At 44.1% G+C, this 27,643-nt stretch overlaps 1 protein-coding gene across 1 annotated transcript in view; it reads right to left on the reverse strand.

The window, feature by feature from the left end:
- The window catches only part of FKBP8 (FKBP prolyl isomerase 8), a 283,682-nt gene that overhangs the window by 7,826 nt on the left and 248,213 nt on the right, over positions 1 to 27,643 (reverse strand). The window contains exons 6-7 of the mRNA XM_082257659.1: positions 11,084 to 11,161; positions 251 to 382 (exon numbers count right to left, since the gene is read on the reverse strand). Coding sequence (XP_082113785.1) covers positions 251 to 382; positions 11,084 to 11,161 — 210 coding nt within the window. The remainder of the gene's footprint in view (positions 1 to 250; positions 383 to 11,083; positions 11,162 to 27,643) is intronic.

The following is a 27,643-nucleotide window of genomic DNA, read 5'->3' on the forward strand; positions in this document are numbered from 1 at the left end:
TATGATTTACAGCATATGAAAAAATGCACAAGGAGGTCATACATCCTAATGAACGACTCACTATACTTAAGGCCTTCTTTTGCTATGATGTCACATCCTATGTATAACATACACACCATTGCTGCAGATAACATGTAAACAGGACTTGTGGACATTTTATGTACAAGTGCTCATGTCTGCAGATTCATGAAATAGGCATATATAAGTAGTAAGATTACAAATCTTAAGACAGAGTAGTGAAGCTAATTACCCAAGAAGTCTTAGAGGATGACTTGGTGGTGGAGCTGGCTACATTTCCCAGCATCTTCTTGTACATGGCAGTTTCTACATTCTTCTGGTCAGCATGCTTCTTGACAAGCTTGGAGAGCTCAGCATGAATGGTCTAAGAGGAAAACATCAGCCTTCAATTACTAAAACCACGTTTGATGTTTAACTTAAATCGTTAAATCAGCGGAGAAGAAAAAAACAATACTGTTCAGGCCAAATTATAGATTCCAAAGATTTTAATGACCTTTTACTGCAGAATCTTACCTGCTTCTAGCTTTGTGGATACTGACAGGCCATTTCACCAACATCCTCAAACTGAATTAACAGACTAAAGCCTCACTTTAAAAGAAAAAAAAAAACACATGCTGCAGCACCTAATTATATCTGTATTGGCACTTAGTTTTTTCTTAGTCCCTTTACAAATCTCCTAAAAACCTGATAAATCTACCAATGGTGTTCACCTAATGCAGTGTCCTGTGATGGTGTGGCAACAATGGTGCAATGCATCTGAATTCAGAGTTGGCACTCATGTAGGTTGTGGCTTCTTACACAACATACAGGGGTATACAATGTACGGTTAAAAGCAAACACACACGCACATCATAGGTTGAACTGGATGGACTGATGTCTTTTTTCAACCTCACTAACTATGTAACTATGTACTATGGTGTAAAAAATGTTGCAGGGAGCGTGGCTAACAGCACTGTAACTGCTGATTCACAAGCCTGTAGTTTGCCGATCAGCACTTGGCCATTCCCTGCCCTGCCTACTGTTTTCTAGAGTAACATCATTACTCTCTGTTGCTGAAACCTTCCCACTGTGAGGTGCAGTGTCTGTGAGGGGACATCTGAGACACAAATGGAGGATAATAATAAGGGAAAGTAAAGGAAGCTTGTTTTTTTTTCTATGTACATGGCAATGTAGGTGTGTGCATCACAAAGTAACTGGATTTGGTACTTGTTTACACGATGAGCCTTTAGTTGTACTTAAAAACTTTAATAAACCCAGGACTCTGCATTTACTATATCTGGTCTTCCACAGTACACAGAACATGGAAAATCCAATTATTTTAGTAAATACAAATTACTAGAATAGTTCTTTGGGGGGATCTTCTCCCCCCCCCCCCCCGGTGTTGTTTGGGCAAATGGAATCCATCTCCTGTACTATAACCTCCTCTCCTCGAAGATACCTCCATTGCATTGTGCGCGTATTGTACTGGGACCGCCCCCTTTTTTTTTTTTTTTTTTTTTTTTGAGGGTGGTCTCATCGCAATATTTGCGCACAATGAGATGGGATTGCACATTATTACCAGCACCCATACGTGTCTGTCTTTCCATCGTTTAATTCTTTATTTTTTTTTATCTATTTTCCACGGAACGTCATCTCCGGCGTAGGCTGGATGACGCACTTCCGGTGCGCCGTGGTCTACGTTTGGCACCTGTGTCGATTAGCGGCCGGTGTGCTGGGGACTATATAGGTCACTATATCACCACCGAATGCAATAGGACGGCTGGATACGGACATAGGCATACATCTATGCAAGTACATTTGTGTTTGGAGCTGGCGCTACTATATGCGTCATGCTGTGATACATCTTCGAGTCCTTCAAAGCGTTATATATATATCTCTTATCCCTCTGCTTTAGTGCCAAGGGACCTTCTGGTTGCTATATGGGATTTTTTCCTTTCCCCTCTTCGTGAGACGCTAATTCTTCTAAACACTGTTACCTTACATCAACCACACTTTGGGTCATAAGCTACCTGTAAGTATCGATTAACACTAACCTGAGAATTATTCATTATGACATTTCCATCTACTAGAACCTATATCTTCGACTAACTCTTGTTGTAGATTATATAAAGAAAGCAGTCCGGTATCTTTATCTCAGAATATTGGAAACCACCTTTCCCTTTGGCACATGGGATAAATAGAACAATTTATGAAGCTGTGATCTTTCATCACACAGCTCTCAAGGTAAATACAAGCTTAAATCACTCTTAATCAACACTAGTTGACTATCAGATAATTTAACATACGTACACTTCCTACATTCAGGCTTGGATTCTCCACCTGATAATTTAGATGCCAATTGTCACCCAGCCGCCCCCTTTTTTGAGATCAGCTAAAAACTATAGGTAATTATGGGACGAATACTCACCTGTGATACTGTTCCTAGTTTAAGTACCCTTGAAAGCGGTTATACCCCTTATTTTTATTCCATAATACAGGTGGGTTCTGCCTGCCCCCCACTGGCCGTGGTTCACAGTGGATGACATAGTGTGTTGCACTAAAGGAGGTTGGTCTATGTACTAGCTTTTAATTCTCATGGTCACATTATAAAGTATTGCATAAATGCAAGCACATGATAATATGTACTGTTGACTAATTTATATATTTTGCTTATTCTGTCAAGAGAGTACTTAACCGTCTGTGGTCCCGAAGAAGCGCAATGCGAAATGCGTCGACCTTTCCAGACCAGTACAACACGCGTATCTCTTGCAAATAAACTATGTACAATGTTTGTATATCTATTCTGAACCCATATGGAGTTTTTCTCCACAAATAGGACAGTTTTTAATATGTTGTAATTTGTATAACGAATTTTAAAGAATACCTTCAATAAAATGTAAAGGTTTTAACTAAATTGTTTTGTCTACTCAGTCTGTGCCTTTAAAGTCCGCAACTCTGGATTGAGCAACCAGTTTGAGGGCCCCAAGCAAAATGGACATGGAGGCCCCCCCCCACCCCGCACACACGCAAAGCCTACAGGAACCACAGCATAGCCATACAGTTTAAGTTCACCCACACTTTCTATAAATAAAAAATGAGTACAGTGCAAATACTGCTTGAAAAAATATTTGAAATTTGAACATTTTCAAAAATTGAACATTTGCAAAAAACACCACTGTACCATAAAATCAAATATACATTAAAAAGTGCACAATAACTAACTCTAACATACTTACACTCACATTAACATTTTTCAGTTCTCACAAACATGTGCAAATTATCTAAAACTGTTGTTGGCAAGCCTTATTTTCTGCAAAGGCAATCACAATGTCCTCCATGTCCAAAGACTGGCGAACATCAAGCTCAATTGACATAAGTGCCAGTCCTGTAAGCCTTTCTTGGCCCATGGTGGACCTCATGTAATATTTTATCAGCTTCAAAGCTGAAAAGCTCCTCTCACAGAGGCCACTGACACAGGGAGAGTCAAGAGTAGACGCAAAGCAATGCTTAAATTACTGTACAAATCCAGTAGCTTCTCACTGTATATGTAATTAAGCATGTCAAATGGGGAAGTGGCTACATGGTCTGGAAAAGTGGAGAGAGATGAATTGATCTCAAGTGCCAAGTCATCAGCATCAATGTCATGGAGGGTTTGTTCCAATTTTTTTGCATCGTTCATGAAGCTTTCCATTCTTTATTGTCTGCTTCATGTTGTCCTTTGCGAACAGAAAGTCATAAAGGTCATAATCACCCTTTAATCTTGAAAACCTGTCACTTAGGCTTCTGAGGGCAATGTCAACCATGGACTTCTTTAGTCTCTTCTGAAAGTCTCGTCTGGAGTAGACTGAGTTTCCTCTGTACCTTCATATAGAGACTGTCTTTTCTTTTTACGCTGCCTTTTCTCAGGAAGGGTCATTTCCATATCCAGGTGGTAAAGGGTTTCCGCGCTAATGGAAAAAATTAAATATATGACTGCAGCCTACCTCAAAATATAGCAAGCTATATTTAACAAATATGGGGGGAGTGGAGGTAAGTGGCGCTGTCTAAAATAGGAAATAGGGAATATAAATATATTGGTGGGTCACTTTATATTGTGTAATAAATAGAGAAAAATGTGTTGAAATATTAAATACACAAAGTAAAAAGTGATATACAGTGAATATTAAAAATATAAAGAATGTTAAAAATTGTTAAATATTTTTGTGAGTGAATAGTGGGAGGTGAAAGTAAAAGTGTATAAAATTATTCCAATATAAGTGTCACAAAAATAAATAAATTCTGTGTGTAACAATCAAATGTGTAAAACTGAGCCACTTATAAAACACACTTATAAAATCAATAAATAAAGTGATACATTGTTGCATAAATAAATAAATTAAATATTATTAAATTACAGTGCTCTTATTCAAGTGCATACATGTGCTAGTGATCAAAGGTTATATAGCAATATTTAAATTAGGTGAATCAAATTATAACAAATCAGATCATATGCAATATCCCAGCAACTTGCGTAAAAAGTCCAAAAAAAATATAAATAAATAAATAGTGCCACAAATACACAATCAGGTGTAGATAAGTCCCAAATGGAGAGGAGGAAAAAAAATGTCAGGAGGAAGTGGATTCCAGAGATTCAGAAATGGTGGGGGTGCTCAATATGGAAATAAGTGCTCCCCTCCTATTGATCCCGCACTCACCAGATGGTGGTACCCCTACGGGGGTAAACAGCGTTTGGGGTGACTCTCAGGGGTCCCTCCGAAGGCTGGCTAAGTATCCACTTAATCCCGACCTCCTATCATATGCTCTTCTCCAGGGTAATTATTAAGTGAAAAATCCTCATAGGCACTCCGATATGTAGGGGAGATATCCGGATGAGAGGAAGAAAAAGGCTCCAATAGTGAAGTATTGTAATAAAATGGTGCTTTATTAAATCATAAAATACAATACTCACATTTAATATAAGAGAAAAAGTGCATGTATGTCCTATGCACTTTTCTCTTATATTAAATGTGAGTATTGTATTTTATGATTTAATAAAGCACCATTTTATTACAATACTTCACTATTGGAGCCTTTTTCTTCCTCTCATCTGGATATCTCCCCTACATATCGGAGTGCCTATGAGGATTTTTCACTTAATAATTACCCTGGAGAAGAGCATATGATAGGAGGTCGGGATTAAGTGGATACTTAGCCAGCCTTCGGAGGGACCCCTGAGAGTCACCCCAAACGCTGTTTACCCCCGTAGGGGTACCACCATCTGGTGAGTGCGGGATCAATAGGAGGGGAGCACTTATTTCCATATTGAGCACCCCCACCATTTCTGAATCTCTGGAATCCACTTCCTCCTGACATTTTTTTTCCTCCTCTCCATTTGGGACTTATCTACACCTGATCGTGTATTCGTGGCACTATTTATTTATTTATATTTTTTTTTTACTTTTTACGCAAGTTGCTGGGATATTGCATATGATCTGATTTGTTATAATTTGATTCACCTAATTTAAATATTGCTATATAACCTTTGATCACTAGCACATGTATGCACTTGAATAAGAGCACTGTAATTTAATAATATTTAATTTATTTATGCAACAATGTATCACTTTATTTATTGATTTTATAAGTGTGTTTTATAAGTGGCTCAGTTTTACACATTTGATTGTTACACACAGAATTTATTTATTTTTGTGACACTTATATTGGAATAATTTTATACATTTTTACTTCCACCTCCCACTATTCACTCACAAAAATATTTAACAATTTTTAACATTCTTTATATTTTTAATATTCACTATATATCACTTTTTACTTTGTGTATTTAATATTTCAACACATTTTTCTCTATTTATTACACAATATAAAGTGACCCACCAATATATTTATATTCCCTATTTCCTATTTTAGACAGCGCCACTTACCTCCACTCCCCCCACATTTCCATATCCAGATTTTCTGCAATGTCTTTTGCATCAGTTTAACAGGAAACAATCCCATTTTCCCTGAAGTCTTCAAGGTAGTCTTTTACTCCTTCTGTTTCTGATCTAAGTGTTTCCATGGAAACAGTTGGACTTTGTAGCAGCTTGCTGACATAATTGATCGGGTACAAAACATTGTACCAGGTCATTGCGCAAAGCAGAAAAGACCAGGTCTTCGACTCACCGTGTAAGCTTTTAGCAGTGGACATGGTCTGAGTCCCCCTTCTGTATAGCAATTGTCTGGAGTGCAGACAATGCATTCAGGATCTCTGGTAACTGGTAAGTTGTGTAATATTTCTTCCCAGTCCTCATCTTCCACATCCCCCACATCCTTGTCCATCTAGATTTAATTTTCAAAAACGTAGAGAATAATTTCTAAGAGTCCACTTCTAAACTCGTGTCTAAGGTGGGACAGACTGATAAGTGGTGGAGAGACTGTCCATGCTGCTAAATTCTGGTAAATGCAATGTTATGCGACAATGCGAGAAGGACTGACAGATTTGGGGCAGTGAGGGAGGGAAAGCAGTAATTGAGGCGGGCATTGATATAGTAATGGAGGGCTATGAAGGAGGGCAGTAGAAGGCAAGGCAGACTGGTATCAACCAAGATCTCTGATCATCTTATACAGCTTTATATTTTTCATTAAACTTAAGTGACCCCTATACAACAAGTTGTCAGATATTATCACCCCACCCGTTCCTCCACCATGTGCCCTAGATGATACCAGGGGGACTTTTTTCTTATGCTTTGGGACTATCCAGCTGTCTGTTAACAGGTAGGTATTGTTCCCAATTGGACAATTGGTCCAATTTTTGCACGAAAAAAATGGAGTGACAGACTGTCAGTGTGATCATACCTGTCGCTGGCCTGGTCCGGTGCACGTGTGTGAGGAGGATGTGATGACTCGTGGTGTGTCTCTCTCTGGCGAAGTTTGCGGGCCTGGTGGGGTGGCGCCATTCCCGCGCGCGCTTTAGGCCGCCTAGGCTGGTGCGGGGCTGGTGCGCACTGCGCAGATGCGCGCCGCCGCGCACTCTCCCCCGCCACGTGACGTAATGCCGCTCCTCCGCTGTGTGCCCGCCCGCAGGCCTGTCACAGACCGCCTGTGTGTTGTGAGACCGGCCTGTGTGTTTTGGGTTTTTGGGATAATGTCAGTCTGTGTCTTGGGGCCCCAGGTCAGCTCGGGGCCCCAAGCAATTGCTTGTTTTGCCTGCCTTGACGCGACGGGCCTGTGGGCAACCATGGTTGTACCAATCCTTTTCTTCTTTGTTCACAATTAGGATTATGGCACACGAGGGCTAGCTCACTTTACTTTTTAGTTTAGTAAATACAAACTGCTAAATACCTTTTCTCATCAGCAGTATGTAGCAGTCTTATGACTTATATTTGTGTCTGGTTAAGGCTTGTAGGAGGAAGGGTTTTCATTCTACTCTGACTGTCCTATGAGGCTGCAGGATCCCTGATCCTCTGTCTGGACAGTGCTGATTTGCCCTGTGTTGTTCACATGCACCCTCCCAAGAAAGAAAAAAAATCTCTAGAAACACACAAAGCTGAGCATGTGCAGATTGCCCCCAAGGCTCTGAATTACCAGGAGATGGATTGGGGACTGTGGAAGAAGGGGAGGATCAGAGAAGACAGGGTCAAACAGCCTTTTTACACAATGCCGAGGATTAACCCCTTAGGTTTCACAGTGAGTATAACAAGCATGCTTTACTGCATATACAGACTGATTTTACTTTGTGGTTTTAGTAACACTTTAAGTGGTATTGCAAAGTTGAAAGGTTTGCATGATCAGTCCACATAATGTAGGGAGAGAAAAACTGCTAAAATAGCAGTGAGCCAGTCCCATACAGAGGTAATGCAACATTTGAAAGTGTCTTGTACTCAGTGTACAGACCTTGAACACAAAGATTGTACAAAACAGCTTCCATTGTTGCCATAGTTGCAAATGAATGTTTTGGATCCTCTAGAAAAAAAAAATCACAGCTGGCGACACATATAAAGCATAATTAATAATTACATAAGCACTTCATTCTATTAATTAACATCTTGTGAAATAAAATGTTAGTTGTTGGATATTGTTTATACCTTCAACGTATTTCAACAAACATCAGATCTTCAATTAAACAGTGCCTACAGATACAGGTAATATATTTAACAAATGCCCTGTAAAATTACAAGGTGCATTCTCAATCTCATTTAACAAAAATGCACCCCTACATTTGACAACTTTAAATCCATGAAATTGGAATCAGGACCTCAAAGAGCCTCAGAAAGAAGGTTGTGGGAGCCTTTAAGTCTACCAAAGGCTTAACCATTAGACTAAGGAATCTACAAGTGGTGTTGATTATTAAAGACTACTTTGTTGTCCAGGACTAGACAACCCAGCAAATTCTGGCCAAAAGATGACCATCTGATGCTAAAATAAGACTCAAAGAAACCCATATTTTCACTGCAGGATCGGCAAGTAGTGCTTACAACAGTTGGTCTCAAGTGCATAAATTTGCAATCAAATATTTGTCCAAACCTTCTGGAACAACCTGATGTACAGTGTTGAATCAAGGACAGAGTTGTATGGCCACAGCAAACATATGTAGCTAACTGAAGACAGCATTTCAGAAAAAACCTTGTACCAACTATGAAGCTTGATGGTGGAAAGGATATTATTTGGGGATGCTTAGCAGCTTGCAGTTGAGTCAACTTTTTGAACCCTTTTGAAATGTTGTGTGGGGGATTTGAAAGGAGAAGTTTATGCAGGGAGACAAAATATAAAAAACTAAAGTTTCCATGTTCAAATATGTTGAAAGTGTCAACTATTTCCATAAGGAATATTACACATGGGTATATTGATTTAAACCATGAATTTGGCAGCTTGCTCGGAGTTAAAGTGATTGTAGAGGTGTGTTTTTTTTTAAACATGTTATACTTAACTGCTCTGTGCAAAAGAATTGCGCAGAGCTGCCCCAATCCTCCTCTTCTAGGGTCCCCGGTTGGTGTTCCTGGCTTCTCCACTTTTCGATCTGCAACCACAGATAGCCAGCTTCCTATGGTGGCAAACCTGCATATCTCCATAGACACAGAGAGGCTCAGCCCCACCCCACTCGCTCGCTACAGGATTTGACTGACAGCAGCAGGAACCAATGGCAAAGCCTGTGACAGCGGGGACAGCGTTACATTGCAGGATTGAGTAAGGCCTCAGATAAGCATAAGGGGGGCAATACAGGTACTGTAACATTTTTTTTACCCTATTTATTATAATTAAGGTAAAAAATGTTTAGGCTTTAGAGTCACTTTAGGCTGTAAAATTAAAGTGGTTTTAAATGTTGAAGGTTAACCTTAAGTATGCAGCTCCCACCGTAGCAGCCCTAACCCTTACCTGAGCCCAATCCAGCAACGTGCACAAGAGTGGTTGCTCTCCTGGGTCTCTGCCTCCTCATTGGCTGAGACAAAGCAGCAGGAGCCATTCACCCGCTGCTGTCAATCATAGCCAGTGAGAAGAAAGCAGGGAGTGGGCGCCGAGTCCTCTTCTGTGTGTCTTATGGACACACAAAGCGGGACTTGGGAGCTAGCATGCACAAGTGCCCCCATAGCAAGCGACCTTCTATGGGGGCACTTGGAGAAGAGGAGGAGCCAAAGGTGCCAGTGGGGGACCTGAGAAGAGGAGGCTTGGGGCTGCTCTGTGCAAAGCCATTACACAGAGCAAGTATAACATGTTTGCTATCACTAATTATATCACCAAGTTTGGGAACTGGAGGCTTAGATTCTATAACAAAATGTCCTATTCATGAATGTCGTTTTACTCTTTTGTCTTAAGATGTTCCCCTCTTTTTCCTGTATTACATAAAAAGGATTCTATACTTGCAAGTAAAGAAAATTATTGGACGCACTATATAAGCACATATTTTATTCCCTTTCAAAAACTGTATCAGAACTTACCTCATCCGGCAAAGACAAAAAAAAAACAAAAACTCAAAGTTATACAAAAATTTCAAATAAACAGAGCGAAAAGGCTGTATGTTATAATGTCAAATGATCATGCTATTGCCACAATGCTATTAATAGCTTCTTTCATCCAATTCATTGAATACAGTTACAACAAGCTAAGTTAAGCCAGCCATAGACGATTCAAATCTCCAAATTCCTGCTGAACCGGATGAGATTCTAACCATGTATGGGCAGGCTAAATGTTGTATGGACAGTCCAAAGGAAGATTATATTTTTTTGTTGTTGCTAGAGTTAATGGTCCGCACAGTTTCTGTGCAATATTTACAGATATGTAGAGATATGTGAGGGAGCCTTAAAAGGGTAACTCCACTTTTGTGGGGACAAAAAAAAATAGCAAAGAAAAAAAAAAACAATATAGCGTATACAATTGCGACACAAATACTGTAATTGAATGCTATTAAAAATAAAATAACCTTTCCTTTTCAATCTGCAGCTGTTGTCATTTTCTGAAAATGCAATGCAATATGGCTACCTGGAGCTGTTCTGTACACAGGATGTATACTGACCACACCCCAGAAACATAATTTCCTACTTGTGTGATTGGCTCACCAATTTTCCTAGAAGAATGCCAAGGATACAAGTCAGATTTCTTGCATCCCCTGCAACAAAAAATACATTTTTGGTGAGATACTCCCAATAGGAAAAGGTCTATAGGGATGCAGACCCAGCAGATTTCAACTTTAGTACCCAGCAGCTGCCACAGCTGATAGATAATTATGAAACCACTCCCATTTCACCCACTCAGCACAGAGGAACAAACAATGATTTCTTCAGAATAACAAAAGGTAGGAATCTGCAACAAAGTTTGTTACAATCCTTGTAATGTACACAGATCATCCAGAGGGGAATTTTTTTTTCTCTCAACAAAGTGGAGTTACGCTTAAATCTATACAATCTGTAGATTCATATACAGTACGTTACCCCTTTCACAAGTGAAGAACAGAGTGTTCTTTAATAGTTCGTATGATCGGCTTTTATTCATATCTGCTTTGCAATTATTAAAGTTATTTTTGTATAATTTTGAGATTGTCTTGTTTTCATCACATTTTTAGTCATTGTTCAGGATACACACAGTTAACGTTATAACCTAAATCAAAGATTTACACCTTGTTTGAAGGTTCCAGTTTCAGTGCTTTCCTTAAGATGCCTATAGCTTCACTGTACTCTCCTTGCTGGGCCAACACCTGTAGAGAAACATGAAAATTGAAAATCAACCTGATGTTCCCAAAAACATTACCACATTCACCATGAAAATAAGCACACGTGGGCAGTTCTTATCAGTTATGTCTACCAGCCAAAGCACTCAAAATCCAACTCTGCCGATATGACCCTACCATTAGAGTACACCAAAACCCAATCTGAAGTCATGACCTTAAAAAACAAACAGCAGTGGCTGCAGTAGAATATTTATTGCTTCTCACTGCAAAGTGAGAGCTTTTACCACACTCAAAAACATGCCAAGATCTCTAGTCATCTAAAACAGGTTCAATTTTCCAGTGCCTTATACACGTGTACACACACGCAGCCTTACTACAAGGAGCAACGATTTGGTCTATACCTATCTGCTTAAATAGCAAAAGCCCTTGAAAGAAGATTTAGGGTCACAGCATACATGTTTATTTTATTGCAATAGCATCATAAAGATATCTCAGCACACTTGCCAGCTATACCATGTTTAAATAATATTAAAGTGCTATAGTGCTTCTAAAAAAACAACCAATCAAGTGGCAAAATACTCATAAGCGCATACAAATACATTCAATAAGTGTAAAAACTTGGGAATTTTGGTGCCTGGTGGAAGCGGAAAAAATTCTCAAATTTTACACTTATTGAATGTATTTATATGCACTTATGAGTATATTTTCACATAATTGCCTATTTTTTTTGCATTATAGCACTTTAACATTGTTATTTAAACACAGTGTATTCAAATAGGGTAGCAAAGCATCTACTAGGTGGTTTGTGCATATGGGTATAATATACCATGAAGCTGCAGCAACCCAGACCTTGGTATATTTTCATGAATTTCTGATGTTTGTGCGAGTAACATTTTAAATACACTTATCAGCTAGCCTGCAAAAAAATAAAAAATATCTTTCCCTGTCCAACAATTCACATTAAAAACAGAGGGTTTAATTTGCACACATTGCAAAGTTCAGGGTTCATACACATTTTTACCAATAAAATTCCATGACTTTTCCATGACTTCACGTAAATATTCATGACCTAAAGTTTCATGAAATGTCTATGTTTACACGTTAAATAAGAAGAAAATCCATGTCACACCCAGCATATTTTTACTAAAATAAATGACAATCTTTGTAGTGTACAGTACCTCTGCAGTTAGGGTTTCGTTTCTGGATACAGCGCGACTCAAAATGGTCCCTTGTTTTACAGTGGATGAGATGGAAGCACCACTGCAGCAGCTCGGAGCGGGTGTCACTTCAGGCGCACGGGTGAAAAAGCTGAGAACTCTGATGTAGGGGGGACTCTGGGGACCAGAGACCACTTTCCACAGAGTGAATGCACAAAGGAAGGGAGGGGGGGTCCTGATATAAGGAGGAACCTTTATAACAGTGCCCCCTTACATCAGTGACCCCCCCCCCCCTCAGACTGGCTGGGCAGCACTGTCACTGACCTCCTCTTAGGTGCACAATGCTCTGGTTTTATCTTGTAGTCTCCTCTCCCCAGTCCACACATGTCTGACTTCTCCTGTGAACCCCATCCCGACCGCACTCCCACTTTTGACTCCTCTCCAGACCCCCTCAGAGACTGCAGACATGATAAAAGACAAGAGATGGTCACAGATTACGGACATGATAGAAGAGATGGTTAGAGGCTGTGGACATGGTACAGGAGATTTTCAAAGGCTGCGGACATGGTACAGGAGGTGGTCAGAGGCTGCGGACATGATACAGGAGGTGGTCAGAGGCTGTGGACATGGTACAGGAGGTGGTCAGAGGCTGTGGACATGGTACAGGAGGTGGTCAGAGGCTGGGGACATGGTACAGGAGGTGGTCAGAGGCTGTGGACATGGTACAGGAGGTGGTCAGAGGCTGTGGACATGGTACAGGAGGTGGTCAGAGGCTGTGGACATGGTAAGGAGGTGGTCAGAAGCTGTGGACATGGTACATGAGGTGGTCAGAAGCTGTGGACATGGTACAGGAGGTGGTCAGAAGCTGTGGACATGGTACAGGAGGTGGTCAGAAGCTGTGGACATGGTACAGGAGGTGGTCAAAGGCTGTGGACATGGTACAGGAGATTTTCAAAGGCTGTGGACATGGTACAGAAGATGGTCAGAGACTGCGGACATGGTAGAAGAGATGGTCAGAGACTGCGGACATGATACAGGGGATGGTCAGAGACTGCGGACATGGTAGAAGAGATGGTCAGAGACTGTGGACATGGTAGAAGAGATGGTCAGAGACTGTGGACATGGTAGAAGAGATGGTCAGAGACTGTGGACATGGTAGAAGAGATGGTCAGAGACTGCGGACATGGTAGAAGAGATGGTCAGAGACTGCGGACATGGTAGAAGAGATGGTCAGAGACTGCGGACATGGTAGAAGAGATGGTCAGAGACTGCGGACATGGTAGAAGAGATGGTCAGAGACTGCGGACATGGTATAAGAGATGGTCAGAGACTGCGGACATGGTATAAGAGATGGTCAGAGACTGCGGACATGGTAGAAGAGATGGTCAGAGACTGCGGACATGGTAGAAGAGATGGTCAGAGACTGCAGACATGGTAGAAGCGATGGTCAGAGACTGCGGACATGGTAGAAGAGATGGTCAGAGACTGCGGACATGGTAGAAGAAATGGTCAGAGACTGCGGACATGGTACAGGGGATGGTCAGAGACTGCGGACATGGTACAGGGGATGGTCAGAGACTGCGGACATGGTGCAAGGTATAGTCAGAGACTGCGGACATGGTACAGGGGATAGTCAGAGACTGCGGACATGATAGAAGATAGAAGAGCACGAGGCCGGAGAGCACAGGGGAAGCAGAGAGCACTGGAGGAGCTGAAGGGCATGGGGGGGGAAATAGACAGAATTAAGGGGGGGTTTGGAAAGCATTGCAGGGGGGTTGGAAGGCGCAGGGGAGTGGAGAGCACTGGGGGGGGGGGGCAGGCAGGGAAAACGAGGATGATTGAGAGCACAGGGGAAGGGAGGAACTGGAGAGCACTGTCTGGGGGGGGGGACAGAAAATCACTGGAGGGGGAGCCAGACTAAGAGCAGGGGGGAGGTAAAGAGCACTGGGGGGGCTAAAAAAGCACCGGGGGGGCTAAAAAAGCACCGAGGGGGCTAAAAAAGCACTGGGGGGGGCTAAAAAAGCACTGGGGGGGCTAAAAAAAAGCACTGAGGGGGGGCCAGCAAAGGAAGTTGTATAGGAGGGGGATGGGGCAGCTGCATATAGATGAATTTAACTTTCCATATTCCTAGTGCAGCTTCTGAGAGGAGGAGTAACAACACTCAGCGACATGAGGAATATGAAAGTTCAATTCCTCTCTATGCAGCTGTACCATCCCATCCCCCTCCTATCCAGCACACGAGACTCCTCACTGACCTTCCTTCTGCCGCTGCCTTCTTCACATAGAGATGCGGGCGGCCCGATGGACACCGGCCTGACACCCCGCAGTGATCGCAGCCTCCCCGCCCTGCCCGATGGACAGCGGCCTGACACCCCGCAGTGATCGCGGCCCCCCCCCCGCCCTACCCGATGGACACAGTCCTGACACCCCGCAGTGCACACGGCCCCCCCGCCCCGCTGGTACGTCCCTGAGAGTGGGACAGTAAATGCACAATTTCTCTGTTTCAGTTTCAGCAGATCAATCCGCCGCAGAGTTCCTAGCCTGTCACGGTCTATTCATATTGAAGAGACCAGTGATCAGGCTTCAGCTGTGCAGTGCACTGCGGCTGATTAATCCGCCTAAACCCGAAACAGAGAAAATAGTCCACTTACTGTCCCCCGCTCCCACAGAATACAGGGGGCCCAGAGACAAAAATAAATAGTGTCGCAACACTTTTCCATGACTTTACCAAAACTTAGTAATTTTGCCCATTTTCCAGGACTTTTCCAGGCCTGGAAAGTGTCATGTCAAAATCCCATGACTTTTCCAGGATTTTCATGACCGTACGAACCCTGAAAGTTAGGACCACAGTATACAGAGGACCCTTGATGTGGGCACTGCAGCCTACACATACATTTGCAGATGTGTGCAAACTAAACCCTCTGTTTTTACCGTGAATTGTAGGACAGGGACAATTTGTTGTTTTTTTTTTGCAGCCTGGCTGGTAAAGGTTTTTTTGTGATGACCATTGCCCTTCCATGTGCACCTTATTAGTTGCAGTTTGTTTGTACCATTGTAAAAGCAATCCAAACAAAATAAATTTTCACAATTCAATATAAAAACTTAGTAAAAAAAAAAAAAATAAAATCGAATTTCGTGTTGAGAGTTCTGCATGTCTTCTGATCATCTCTTTCCACAACCTCTTGGGATTCCCTGAATGCTTTGAAGCCTCTCCTTTGCTGTTTACGTTTGATTTCTAAGGACTAGATATCCCATGGTACCTTGCTGTGTGCATGCAGAGATTCCTGTACAGACTAAAAACTCCTCATTTCAGTTCCTCTGTAGTTCAGATGGCAGGCCCTGTGAAATGTGTGACACAGCAGTGCCTACTCACAGGGCATGGTAAATAAAGGACACATAATTCAAGAAAGTAAATGTACTTCATAAAGTAAGTTTACACATTTAAAACTCATTTACATTAAGTAGAGTAAGCTAGGAATAATTGAAATAGAATATTGAAAACAAAAAACTGGATTTTTGTCTTACTGTAAAATCCTTTTCTCTGATGTTTATTGACGGACACAGCTCCATATCTTCTTCTTGGGTTATGCTGCTCTCCATAGGAGTAGGACTAGGTGGAAACAAAAAACTTGACTATGCCCATAGGGCAGTCCTAGGGGGTATACTTCCCACTTCCTGCAATAGGACTTCAGTTTTGTAACAAGCAGTGTCAGAAGAATACATAACCCAACTCAACAGAGGGGTGGGTGCTGTGTCCGTCAATGAACACCAGAGAAAAGGATTTTGTGGTAATACAAAAATCCAGTTCTCTTTTGTTCATTGATGGACACAGCTCCATATCTTCTTTGACCCTTGGGATGTCCCAAAGCAGTGTCAACATGAGGGGTGGGAAAAACCCAGCAATGCATATAATTCCCAAAAAGGCTAAACATAGTCAACAAGGTAAACCAAGAGCTCAACCAAGAACAACTGGAGCTCACCAACCAGAAAGAATACACCCTCAAGAGGCAAGAGCCTCTACAACAGCAGCCTACAAAACTTTGCATCCGAACGCAGTATCCGCAGATGCGAGTACATCCACCCTGTAAAACTTGGTGAATGTATTCACAGACTACCATGTGGCTGCCTTGCACACCTGAACCACTGACGCCTGATAAAGGAAGGCCCAGGAAGCACTAAGCACCCTTGTAGAATGCGCTTTAACAGGGAAAGGAGGAGCCCCTGACCCTTAATGGAGTAGGCCTGCACCAATGTCTGCCTAATCCATCTGGAAATGGTCACAGCAGACATGGCCTGCCCCTTACAAGATCCATCCGTAAGGACAAACAAAGAATCCGGTTTTCGAATCGACTCAGTCGCCGCCAAGTGCACCCTGATTGCCCAAACCACATCCAGGAAATGCAAACCAATTTCTTTAGGAAGGCCACACCATGTCTTCAATCAAGTGAAAACCTGAGACGACCTTAGGAAGGAACGACTGACAGGACATATAGCACACTTTGTCCCTGTGAACCACCAGGTAAGGTGACCGTCAGGAAAACACAGCCAGTTACGACACCCTGCGTGCAGAAGTAATAGCCCCCAAAAAGTAGCGAGCGACCAATATAGTTTTTTTCGTTGCCGATACAGATACCGATATTTTGCCGATCGCATATTGGTATCGGACGATATTTTCACACATGTAAGAATTGCCCCAAAAAAAACCCAAAAATCGACAGAAATCTCTTAATAAACATGTTAATCTTTATTTATTAACTTTTTTAACATTAAGTGCTCATTCTTCACACCTTAACTGCATAAAAACTGATATGAAAACTTCAATTACACGGACATTTGCTTTGCATTTCACATCCTGATTGTGCATTAATGCATAAAACTGACTGCACTGCAGTAACATATTGCAGTGTGTGAGTCCACTACTGCAGCACTTTTATGATAAAAGTGCTGCAATAGTGTACTTACACACTGCAATATGTTACTGCAGTGCAGTCAGTGCAAAACAGCTAGAAAAAAAACTAAGCAACAACAACAGCTACACAAAATACACATAAACATACTCACAAACGAGTTCTTGTTAAAAGCATGTGACAAAAGGAACGCAGTCCTCAGTAAAGGTATCCGAGGATGTGTAGTCCCTCAGATTCTTGAAGGCTAACGCGTTTCGAGGCCTAGCCTCTTCCTCAGAGCCTAAGAGCGCATGTCCAGGCCCTTACTTAAATACTAGACAATGATAATTGGAACTATTCCTGAGCCACTGTGAGAAAAACACCTATGGGATCTCCTTATCTCCTTCACTCACGTCATCAGCGACTCCAACCTGGTCTTCCTGGACCTAGAACTTCAGGGAGAAGAAGATGGGAGTATAACATCCAGAACCCACTTCAAACCGAGTGGAGGAAACTCTTATCTTCATGCCAGCAGTAACCATCACCCAAGATGGATCAAAAACATTCCCCTTGGCCAATATTGCAGGCTGCATCGGACCTGCACGAAGAGGCTGGATTATGAACAACAGGGAGAGTTCCTCAAGAAGAAATTTCTAGAAAAGGGATACAAAGAGGAGTGGATAGAAGAAGCCTACATGAAATATTGGCTTCTCTACAGGGACGATGGCACTCGTGATGTCACCATACACTCCAAGAAATCCCACTTTGGTAGAAAAGATGCACATGGTGGTCCAGTAAAGACGCAATGCAGTGGAATTAGGTTCAGCACCACTTATAGTACCAAGGCTTTTGAGAACCAACGGGTACTTGAACGAAACTGGAGGATTTTGAGACAAGACCCAGCACTCAAAGACACCCTTCCCAATAGGCCAGAGGTGATATTCAGGAAGTCCATGGATTTAAGGAGTAGAATCGCTCCAAGCAGGGTGCGGAAGACTCAGGATAAGAAAAATATCCCCTCCAATAATCCCTGGCGTACACTGTTTGATCAAACGGGGTGTTACAAATGCGGTGTAAGACAATGTGGCTGTTGTCAATTCATGTGGCATAGGAAGCGAGAAATGGTGGGTCTGGATGGTCGTGCCCACCTGATTAAGCAGTTCAACTGCGGTACGAATTACATAGTGTATGGGCTATTATGCCCGTGCGGCCTGCTTTATGTGGGCCGTACCATACGCCCTCTGCGTGTGAGGTTTGGTGAACACAAGAATAACATCCTTTGCAGAAGTGAAAACAAAAAGGAACGTACCAGCTATTCAGTCCCTAGGCACTTTAAACAGTGCCATAGTGGGGATCCAACTGGACTAAAAGTTTTTGGAATCGAGGCAATAGGTAAACATCTGGATGATGGAGCCAGATTTCAAAAAGAGAAAGAAAGTGTAAGAGAGAGACCTACTGGATCTTCACCTTGGGGTCTTTGGTACCTGGGGGACTGAATGAAGATCTCGAAGTTCATGGGGTCATCTAACAAGCACTTAGACCCCCGTCCCATTAAGTCCCAGTTTAGGGTACACTATTTGTCCCGCCTATCTCCACCTAAACACCTGGCTCCTAGGTTCGGACATGTATCATCCAGAAGTCCATCCAATGGGTGCCCAGTGCTGTGTATCAGATGTAGGGGTTTATGGGAGAACCCAAGAGGGGTGCGATGGGTGTCGTCCTGGAGAATTCCGCTGGTAGCCCCATTAGGACAATCCTCAAGGCTTCCCCATTGGTTCATGTGTGCCCTATTGAGTATAGACCCCATAAGCATTTCAATTCCAGAACCACAGTGCTAACACAGAGGGCCGCCTCTGATTACTACACACGTGTATGTGCACCCATGCTAGTACACCTGTGTGTATGCAAATTTAAGGGGCAGGTTCCGCACGCCTCTGTGTAGCCCTCTCCCTCTGTGGGGATACACGGTGGCACAACACCCTTACTCCGACATGTCTATACCTTTCAAGACCATCCACTGTATAGAGATACTGTACCGACATCATTTGTGCTAATACATAGGTATAGTGATCCTAACCTATGAATATCGTTTACTATGGTCCACCTGACTCTGGTCATCTATCATGTCATATCATAGTCAATACATATATGTAGCGATCTTTGCTCAGGAATAATGTTTAATATGGTTCACCTGGTTCTGGTTATATATACATGTGTATGTATTTGCATTTATATGTTTAACCTTCCCTCCTGGTGCAGTGTGTACATGGGGTGCCCAATGAGTACTTAGGAACTATTCCTTTCTATCCCCAGTACATCTGGCAATGCTAATGGCTACAACCGCCACCTTTTCCTATATTACGATTTGTGGATCTGCCAGGACAGGCAGAGTACACAGATATGAGCAGCAGACAGGCTCTGTGATGCTCGTACAAGCAGATGATAGCCACGCCCCCTCCCCCCTCCCTCCGGGAAGGCAGAGCTGAGCTTAACACGGAGACCAGTCACTCCTCTGGCCGGAAGAGACGCTGGAACGCAGGAGAAGCGTTCCACACATACAGCGAGCCTCTGGCCGGAAGAGGGGCGTCCCACACATACAGCGAGCCCGGCCCCACCTTTGTGGGTGGGCCCGGGACTGTCTACACTTGGATTAGCCGCTTTGGAGGAGAGGTGGAACGCATGCCTGCTTCCTGGATGGATAGCGTGCGTTCCACCCGATAGCAACACACAGCACGCTGGTTTCCTCTTTGTGCACCTCCGCACCCACTCTCAGATGCGCCCCCCTCCCCCCCCCCCCCCCCGTTGACAGCTGCAATGCTAATCTGTAGACTGCCTGGAACATGGGACAAGGTAATGGATTGTCTTCTTTAACGAACACTGGATAGTCTCCCCTCACACCCCCCCCCCCCCCCCACGATCTGGGATTAGGCTCTGCAGGGGGGACAGACAATAGCACACATGCATATGTCTCAAAATTCCAGCTCACACTATGCGATATTCAAGTAGCAAGTACACATTATGTACTGGACAGCCACCCAGGTCTGATGTCCATGTCTGGCAACTTTGATCTATGGACCTTGGTAACCCCCCCCCCCCCCTCCCTCTCCCCATACATGGCATTCCTTGTACATTCCCCTTTACATTAGCTCCTATGACAGAAAAACCCTCTGTCTTTCCTCTCTGATACACATTCTGCATTACACAGCATCATCCCAGATTGGAATGCTTCTCTTGCTACACTATGTCTATGACTGCATGTATTTACATCCAAAATCTAGGATTATATACCTACATGGATACATATGTTTGATGATTGCATTAATCTGCATTTACAGTTTACAGTTTATGGCCATACATCTCACAACTCTTTACATGGATGCATAGGCTTGATGATTGCATTCATTTGCATTTACAGCTTACAGTTTATGGCCATGCATTTCACAATTTTCTCTATATATATTTGTGTTGCATACATATGTTATACTACTGCACGTTGTTGTACCATCACTCGAAACATCAGTACACGGTTTCATTGTACTGTGTGGTAGCCTCTGGCCTGAATATTCTTAGGGGGAGGCACCCTCCACAATGTATTTGACTTTACTACTGCCCACTGATGCTGTGGGAGGGCACCCCATGTATACGCCCACAGGAGGAGGGCCTTGACCCAATCTGTGTCTCGTTCCAATTATCATTGTCTAGTATTTAAGTAAGGGCCTGGACATGCGCTCTTAGGCTCTGAGGAAGAGGCTAGGCCTCGAAACGCGTTAGCCTTCAAGAATCTGAGGGACTACACATCCTCGGATACCTTTACTGAGGACTGCGTTCCTTTTGTCACATGCTTTTAACAAGAACTCGTTTGTGAGTATTTTTAATCTTATTTTTAAAATAAACCATCTAAATGATAATGCACTAGGCGGTGCGCCCTTGTGTTTGTTTGTTGTTACAGTGTTTCCAGACTTCCCTGGTCGTGTAAGGGGCAGCAAGGCCGTAGCATTTTTCCTGGGTTGACGTGTCCACAGCTACAGAAATACTCTTAATACCTCAATAAGGTGGACTAAAGTTTACACCACTCCGAGCGCAGGTCACGGGTGCTTTGCACCAAAAAACTGTATGTACTGTTACACAAAATACACATACAGTGGATTGGATGGACTGGAGTCAGTGGAAGAGGACTACTTCTGCGGTAAGGCACTGCCTGCAACTAAGGCAGTGCAGTCAGTGCAACGCTGCTAGAAAAAGAGCAAGGCAACAGCTACACATGTCACAGTGGATTGGACTGGAGTCAGTGGAGGACTACTACCCTCTGTAGTATGGCACTGACTGCAACTAATGCAGTGCAGTCAGTGCAAAACTGCTAGAAAAAAGCTAGGCAACAGCTAGACAGTGGATTGGATTGGAGTCAGTGGACTACCTCTGCAGTAGGGCACTCACCGCAACCACAGCAGTCAGTGCAGAACTGCTAGAAAAAAGCTAGGCAACAGCTAGACAGCGTACTACCTCTGCAGTAGGGCACTCACTGCAACTACAGCAGTCAGTGCAAAACTGCTAAAAAAAGAGCAAGGCAACAGCTACACAATGTCACAGTGGATTGGACTGGAGTCAATAGAGGACTACCCTCTGCAGTAGGGCACTCACTGCAACTACAGCAGTCAGTGCAAAACTGCTAGTAAAAAGCTAGGCAACAGCTAGACAGTGGATTGGAGTCAGTGGACTACCTCTGCAGTAAGGCACTCACTGCAACTACAGCAGTCAGTGCAAAACTGCTAGAAAATAAGGTAGGCAACAGCTAGACAGTGGATTGGAGTGCAGTGCAGTGGACACTACTCTTTTCAATTCTCCCAGTTAAGTAGAACAATATTATAATGCAGAAAGCGGAACATTTCAGCATGTCCATGGTCACCTGTTAGGTCTTCTGTTTTGTTGAAACAATGCTGCAACTTCGTAAACATGCGAGTGGAGGACAGAGGAGCAGAGAGAGAGAGAGGTATCTTCTAGCATGAGAAGCAAGTCTTTTGTAGCGTGCCTCATTTTCTCTCCATCACTGAAGAGGATGACTTCTTCTGTCACTTACGGCTTCTTTCAAATAGAGATGAAGTTCATCATCCAGGCTCATCGTTGCAGATTCAGAAGAAATTGAATCCTCCGTATGAGGCCCAAATAAAACACAGAAAATGTCCTGATCGATTCAACGACGAAGCAGATTCTCTTCTGTTCGTAGACGTATTTTTGGACACTTATCTGTTTTTTCAGCATGCTGCTCTTCATAAAAGTAGTGTTCTGGACTTTTCTTTTCGGCAGGAACCTCCTCCACCTCCATATCTTCTGTCAGCCATTGTTGCGCCTTAGCCAATACATCATCAGAAGAGAAAGCATGGTTCTTGTATCGAGGATTCAAAAGACTTGCAAGCATAACATTTTTAATCTCTTCATGCTTCTCAAAATATATCAAGCAAAGCTCTTTGGCTGGACAGACCATCATTTGAAAGTTGGAGGGTGTTGTGTGCCATGATGACACAGAGGTCTGACGTATCAGCAAGCCTCACTCCTTTAGGCATGTTTGCTCCACTGTCTCTAAGTTGCGCAAGTATCACTCAGTCTTTGTTGATTCCCCATTCTTCAAGCATGCCTAAAAACATTTCTCTACTGTACTCATCTGTGTGGGATCCTTGCATCACTTTTGTATTCAACACCAATTGCATTTTTGTCCATCCGCTGTCAATGAAGTGGCATGTGAGAATGAGTAGTCACTCGGACTCTGTTAGTGATCAGCAGTCCGTCGTGAATGAGAGCGAGTTGCCAGCATTCTCTGGTTACAGCATAGCCTTTACTTTGTCAACTACCTTTTGGTGTAGCTTTGCCAGCATTTTGGTTTGATAATACTTCTCACTCTTCAGTGTGTAGCTTGACTCAAGCATGGACATCAACCGCTTAAATCCTGAGTCAGACACCATTGTAAATGGCTGGTTATCAGTGACAATCATCTCTATGATTACTCTGTCCAGCAGTTGGGATCTTCCATCTGAATCTACACAGTGACATCTGTTTTTTTCACAAACATATCTGTAATGCCTCGTACACACGCAATGATTATCGGCCGACCGATCGTCTGACTTTTGTCCAGAGTGGTGTTTTGTTGGTTGGAATGTGCCTAGATTGCACACGAATTTTCTTGGCCAACAAAAATCTACTTCTGAAGTGATGTCATGTGCTGGTTTACTTTCCGTGTGTTTTTTCTTCTCTGAGCATGCCCAGTCTTGCTCATCGGATTTTTGTCTGCCGAAATCTGTACTGACTGACGGAAAATCGGCCGTTGCGTTGACGGCCAACAAAAATTTTATAGCCTGCACACCAGATTTTTTTCGGCCGAAAAGTCGGAGTCGGTTATCAGAAGCATCATACTAACAAGCCGAAAATCGGCCGATCGGACGTTGGCCGAAAATTCACGGCCAATTATCGACATGTGTGTACGGGGCTTTATTGTCGTCTGGGATAGTGGAGGAGGTATTTCAAAATCACATTGATATTAATTTTGTTTTTTCTGTGCTGCATGATACAATTCAATATGATGAACTCTTATATGGGCCCAAAGATTTTAGGTATTTTTGTTTTTTTGCAGTTACTCATCCCATGCTTATGTTGCTTGTACATGTGTTGCACACTGCTGCTTTTCCTGGAGATGGTTGAGACGAGAAATAGTCCCAGACCACACTTTCTCTTTCTCTCCTCATCCATCTCCATCTGTGACAGAGTAAGCAGAGAAAGTTAACAAATATTTTCAAAAGGCTGTTGAAGAAACGACAGTACCAAAATTGAGGTCCCACTGAGGTACCAGAGACCTTACCAGAGGAGCCAGGTGACGAACCCCCTGGACAAAAGCGTGAACCAAAGAATTTGCAGCAACCGGCCGTTGGAAAAATATTGCCAAGGCAGAAATCTGGCCCTTGATGGTGCCCAGAGCCAAATGCTTATCTACACCTTGTTGTAGAAACTCCAGCAGACAGGACACCGAAAAGGGAAGGGGAAGGGGAAACTCCACCCCCCCCACCGAGACTCACACCAAGGAATGTATGCCCTCCAAACTCTATGATAAGTCTTCCTAGAAGTAGATTTTCTAGCTTTTAACAGTGTAGGAATTACCAAACCAGACAACCCTCTATCCTTCAGTACCTGGCTTTCAATAGCCAGGCCGTAAGGCCAGCGACCGTAAAGCAGGATGGAAGATCTTCTCTGAGAGGAAGTCTCCCAGGAACATCGTCTACCAGCATAACAAGGTCTGCGTACCAAGCCCAGCAAGGCCCGTCTGGTGCCATCAGAACGACTGGAATCCCTTCTGCCTCGATCCTGCGCAGAAGCCTTGGCAGAAGCTGTAGTGGAGGAAAAGCGTAAATCAGACGATACTGACCCCAGGGGGCCACCAGAGCGTTGTTGGCATCGGCCAAAGGATCCTGAGATCTTTCTACAAACCTCTGAACCTTCCGGTTGAGACAAGAGGCCAACAGGTCCACATCCGGAGCCCCCCACCAGAGATAGTTGTTGAAACACTTCTGGGTGAAGAGACCATTCACCCAGACTCAGGGCCTGTCAACTGAGGTAGTCCGCCTGCCAATTTTCCACCCCTAGAATGTGCACTCCCCTCCACCCCAGTTCAACAGGATCAGATTGTGCAGGGATTGAGGATTATTGTCCCATTTGGCAAGAATTTTCTTTTCAGAGGCCTGGTACGGAACTGCGCAAACGTAACCGCCTCGAAGGTGGAGACCATCAAACCCAGCACTTGCATGCAAGTCCTGAGAGACAACCGACGGTTGGACAACAGGAACTGAATGGCATGCTGCAACTTCAGCAGTTTAGCCTCTTGAAGAAACACCCTGGCTGAGGCTGAAACCAAAGTGAAGCCCAGGTAGTCCAGGTTAGTGGACGGAATCAGAGCCGATTTGTGAAAATTCAGCGTCTAGCCGAACTCTTGCAGAGTTCACACAGTAATGTCCAGATTGTCTTTTAAGAAAGACGGAAACTCTGCTCGCAGAAAATGATCATCCAGGTACCCAAGTACCACAATCCCTCTTTGCCTGAGCAAGGCTAACACTGGGGCCAACACTTTTGTGAACACATGAGGAGCTGAGGCAAGACCAAAGGGTAACGCCACGAATGGATAATGTTCCTCTCCCACGGCACACATAAGAAAACGCTGATGCCCTACATATATTGGGATATGAAGGTAAGCATCCTCGATATCGAGAGAGAGGCCAGAAAGTCCCCTTGATGAAGGGATACCACCACTGTTCGAATGGACTCATCTGAAATTACTGAACAAGCACAAAGATTCAGAGCCTTGAGATTCAAGATCGGATGAACCTTGCCTTCCTTCCTGGGAACAGTAAATAGAATAAAATCGCTGAAAAACTTTCCAGCTCGGGAACCAGGACAATTACTCCCTGTGCTAGCAGATCCTGCACCACCCCGTAAAGGCCCTGCAACTGATCCAGGGACAGGCGCAAGTCGGAAGGAAAGAACCTTGCCGGAGGCAAGGACCGAAAATCGATCTCGTAACCGGATCGAATCAACTCATGGATCCATTTGTCTTGAATGAGAGAGGTCCATGGGTATGGAAAGCAGCGAACACGTCCCCCCCCACCCCAGATACGGGTGAGGACGCCTCTTCAGGCAGAGGAGGGCTTGTCTGCAGAACTAGTGGAACCTGCTTTTGACTCACCAGCCCAGGACTTCTTGGAACCCTCTGCGAAGTGACGGGTGACTTTTGTCCTTGTCCTGCAAGCCCGCAGGACGAAAGGACCACGTTTACGGTGAGGCTCTTTGCTCTTGGCAACCTGTGGAAGCAGAGTACACTTACCTCCCGTAAGACCTTTATTAAGCTCTTCCATAGAAGCACCGAACAAGCGGTCTCCTGCAAACGGTAGATTAGTCAGCTCCTTTTTGGAAGCTTGGTCAGCCGACCAGTACTACAACCAAATCATGCGGCGGAGGATCACCGCAGTCACAGACACTCAGCCAGCCAAAAGGGGGACGCATCCAAGGATGCATCACAGATATAATGTAGCCCCTGTATCAACTGATCCGCCAGGAGGGTGTTGACCCTCTTCCAGATCCTGGCATAAGAGTTTTGCCTATTCCTTTAAGGTCTGGGAGACCACGTTGATAGCAAACACCGGCCTCAAAATTGAGCCCACCACAGTGAATAGGTATCGGACCACAGCCTTTAGCGCTCTTGTCCACATGGTCTTTAAAAGATGGGGAATCGTCTACCGGAAACGTGGCCTTATTCAATCTGGAAATCTGGGAGTCCACCGCCAGTGGAAACGTCAGTTTCTTCAAAAGATACTCCTCAAAGGGATATCTGCTAGCGGAACGCTTAGGTATTCCAACCATGTGTTTCGGGGACCCCCACTGACTAGTGACAATCTCTTCGAAATAGGCCGGAAAAGGAACACCTTAGGTCAGTTTGGATGGTCTACAGGTGCCAAATTGCACCGGCGCAACCGATGCAGCATCAGCTGTGTCCTCCAATTTTAAAGTTTCCCACATTGATAAAATCATTGCCTCAACAAGCATCTTTTCATGCGTGGCCATAGTGGAAGAGGAACCATCCTCACTGTCGGAGCACTCAGGGTGCGTGGACGCAGACTGAGTTGGTTGACTTGCGTCCGCGGCGGCCACATCCACCTCAGACTCTGAGGAGGCAGAGGATACAGGTGAAGGCGTGGGGATGCTTCTTGCTAGGCCACTTTTGAAAGACCATATCAACCTTTGACACAAGTGACTGTAGGATCGCCGTCATGGCTGCCAGGGTAGACTGTGACCCAGAGGGACCCGCAGCTTCTGAGAGTGGGTCAGGTGGTGATACCTGCTCCAGGGACTCCATGGTTAATTCGGAGGCTGCCCTTAATATGCAAGTGAAATTTTTTTTTTTTTTTTTTTTTTACTAAAACCCCCCCCCCCCCCTCACACTGCTACCGCTGTGGAACTGCAAGACCCAGTGCACCAGCCATGCTGCTATAGCAGAAGAAGGAGTTGTATACCCACAGGGACTCCCCGCCTATTTAGAGCTGCTTGCCATGCTGCGATAGAAAGAAAGAGGAAGCGCAGTCACTGCCACTAGAGGCCCACCGCCGCATCACCACTCTACAGGCTACAAGAAAATGCCCACCACATTGACTAGGAAACTCCAAAAACATGGCCGCCAGACTACACAAACATGGCCGACGAGGCTGTATACAGCCATACACAACAAAATGGCGGCACCACGTGGCGCAACGCTGCACCCAGGACCCACTCCCTACAGGTGCATGTAGTCCACTAGGGAGGGGCCCTCAAGGACCCCCCTCACAGCCATTCACCCCAGGAACATCAGAAAACGGAAGTGCGCTATCACCTCCCTCTAGTCCAATGACACCCCATACACCACAACAGCCCGTGCACCATGAGGGGGAACTAAGGGGGGGGGG

The sequence above is a fragment of the Pelophylax lessonae genome, assembly GCF_965119305.1.
Source record: "Pelophylax lessonae genome assembly, chromosome: 1".
NCBI lineage: Eukaryota > Metazoa > Chordata > Amphibia > Anura > Ranidae > Pelophylax > Pelophylax lessonae.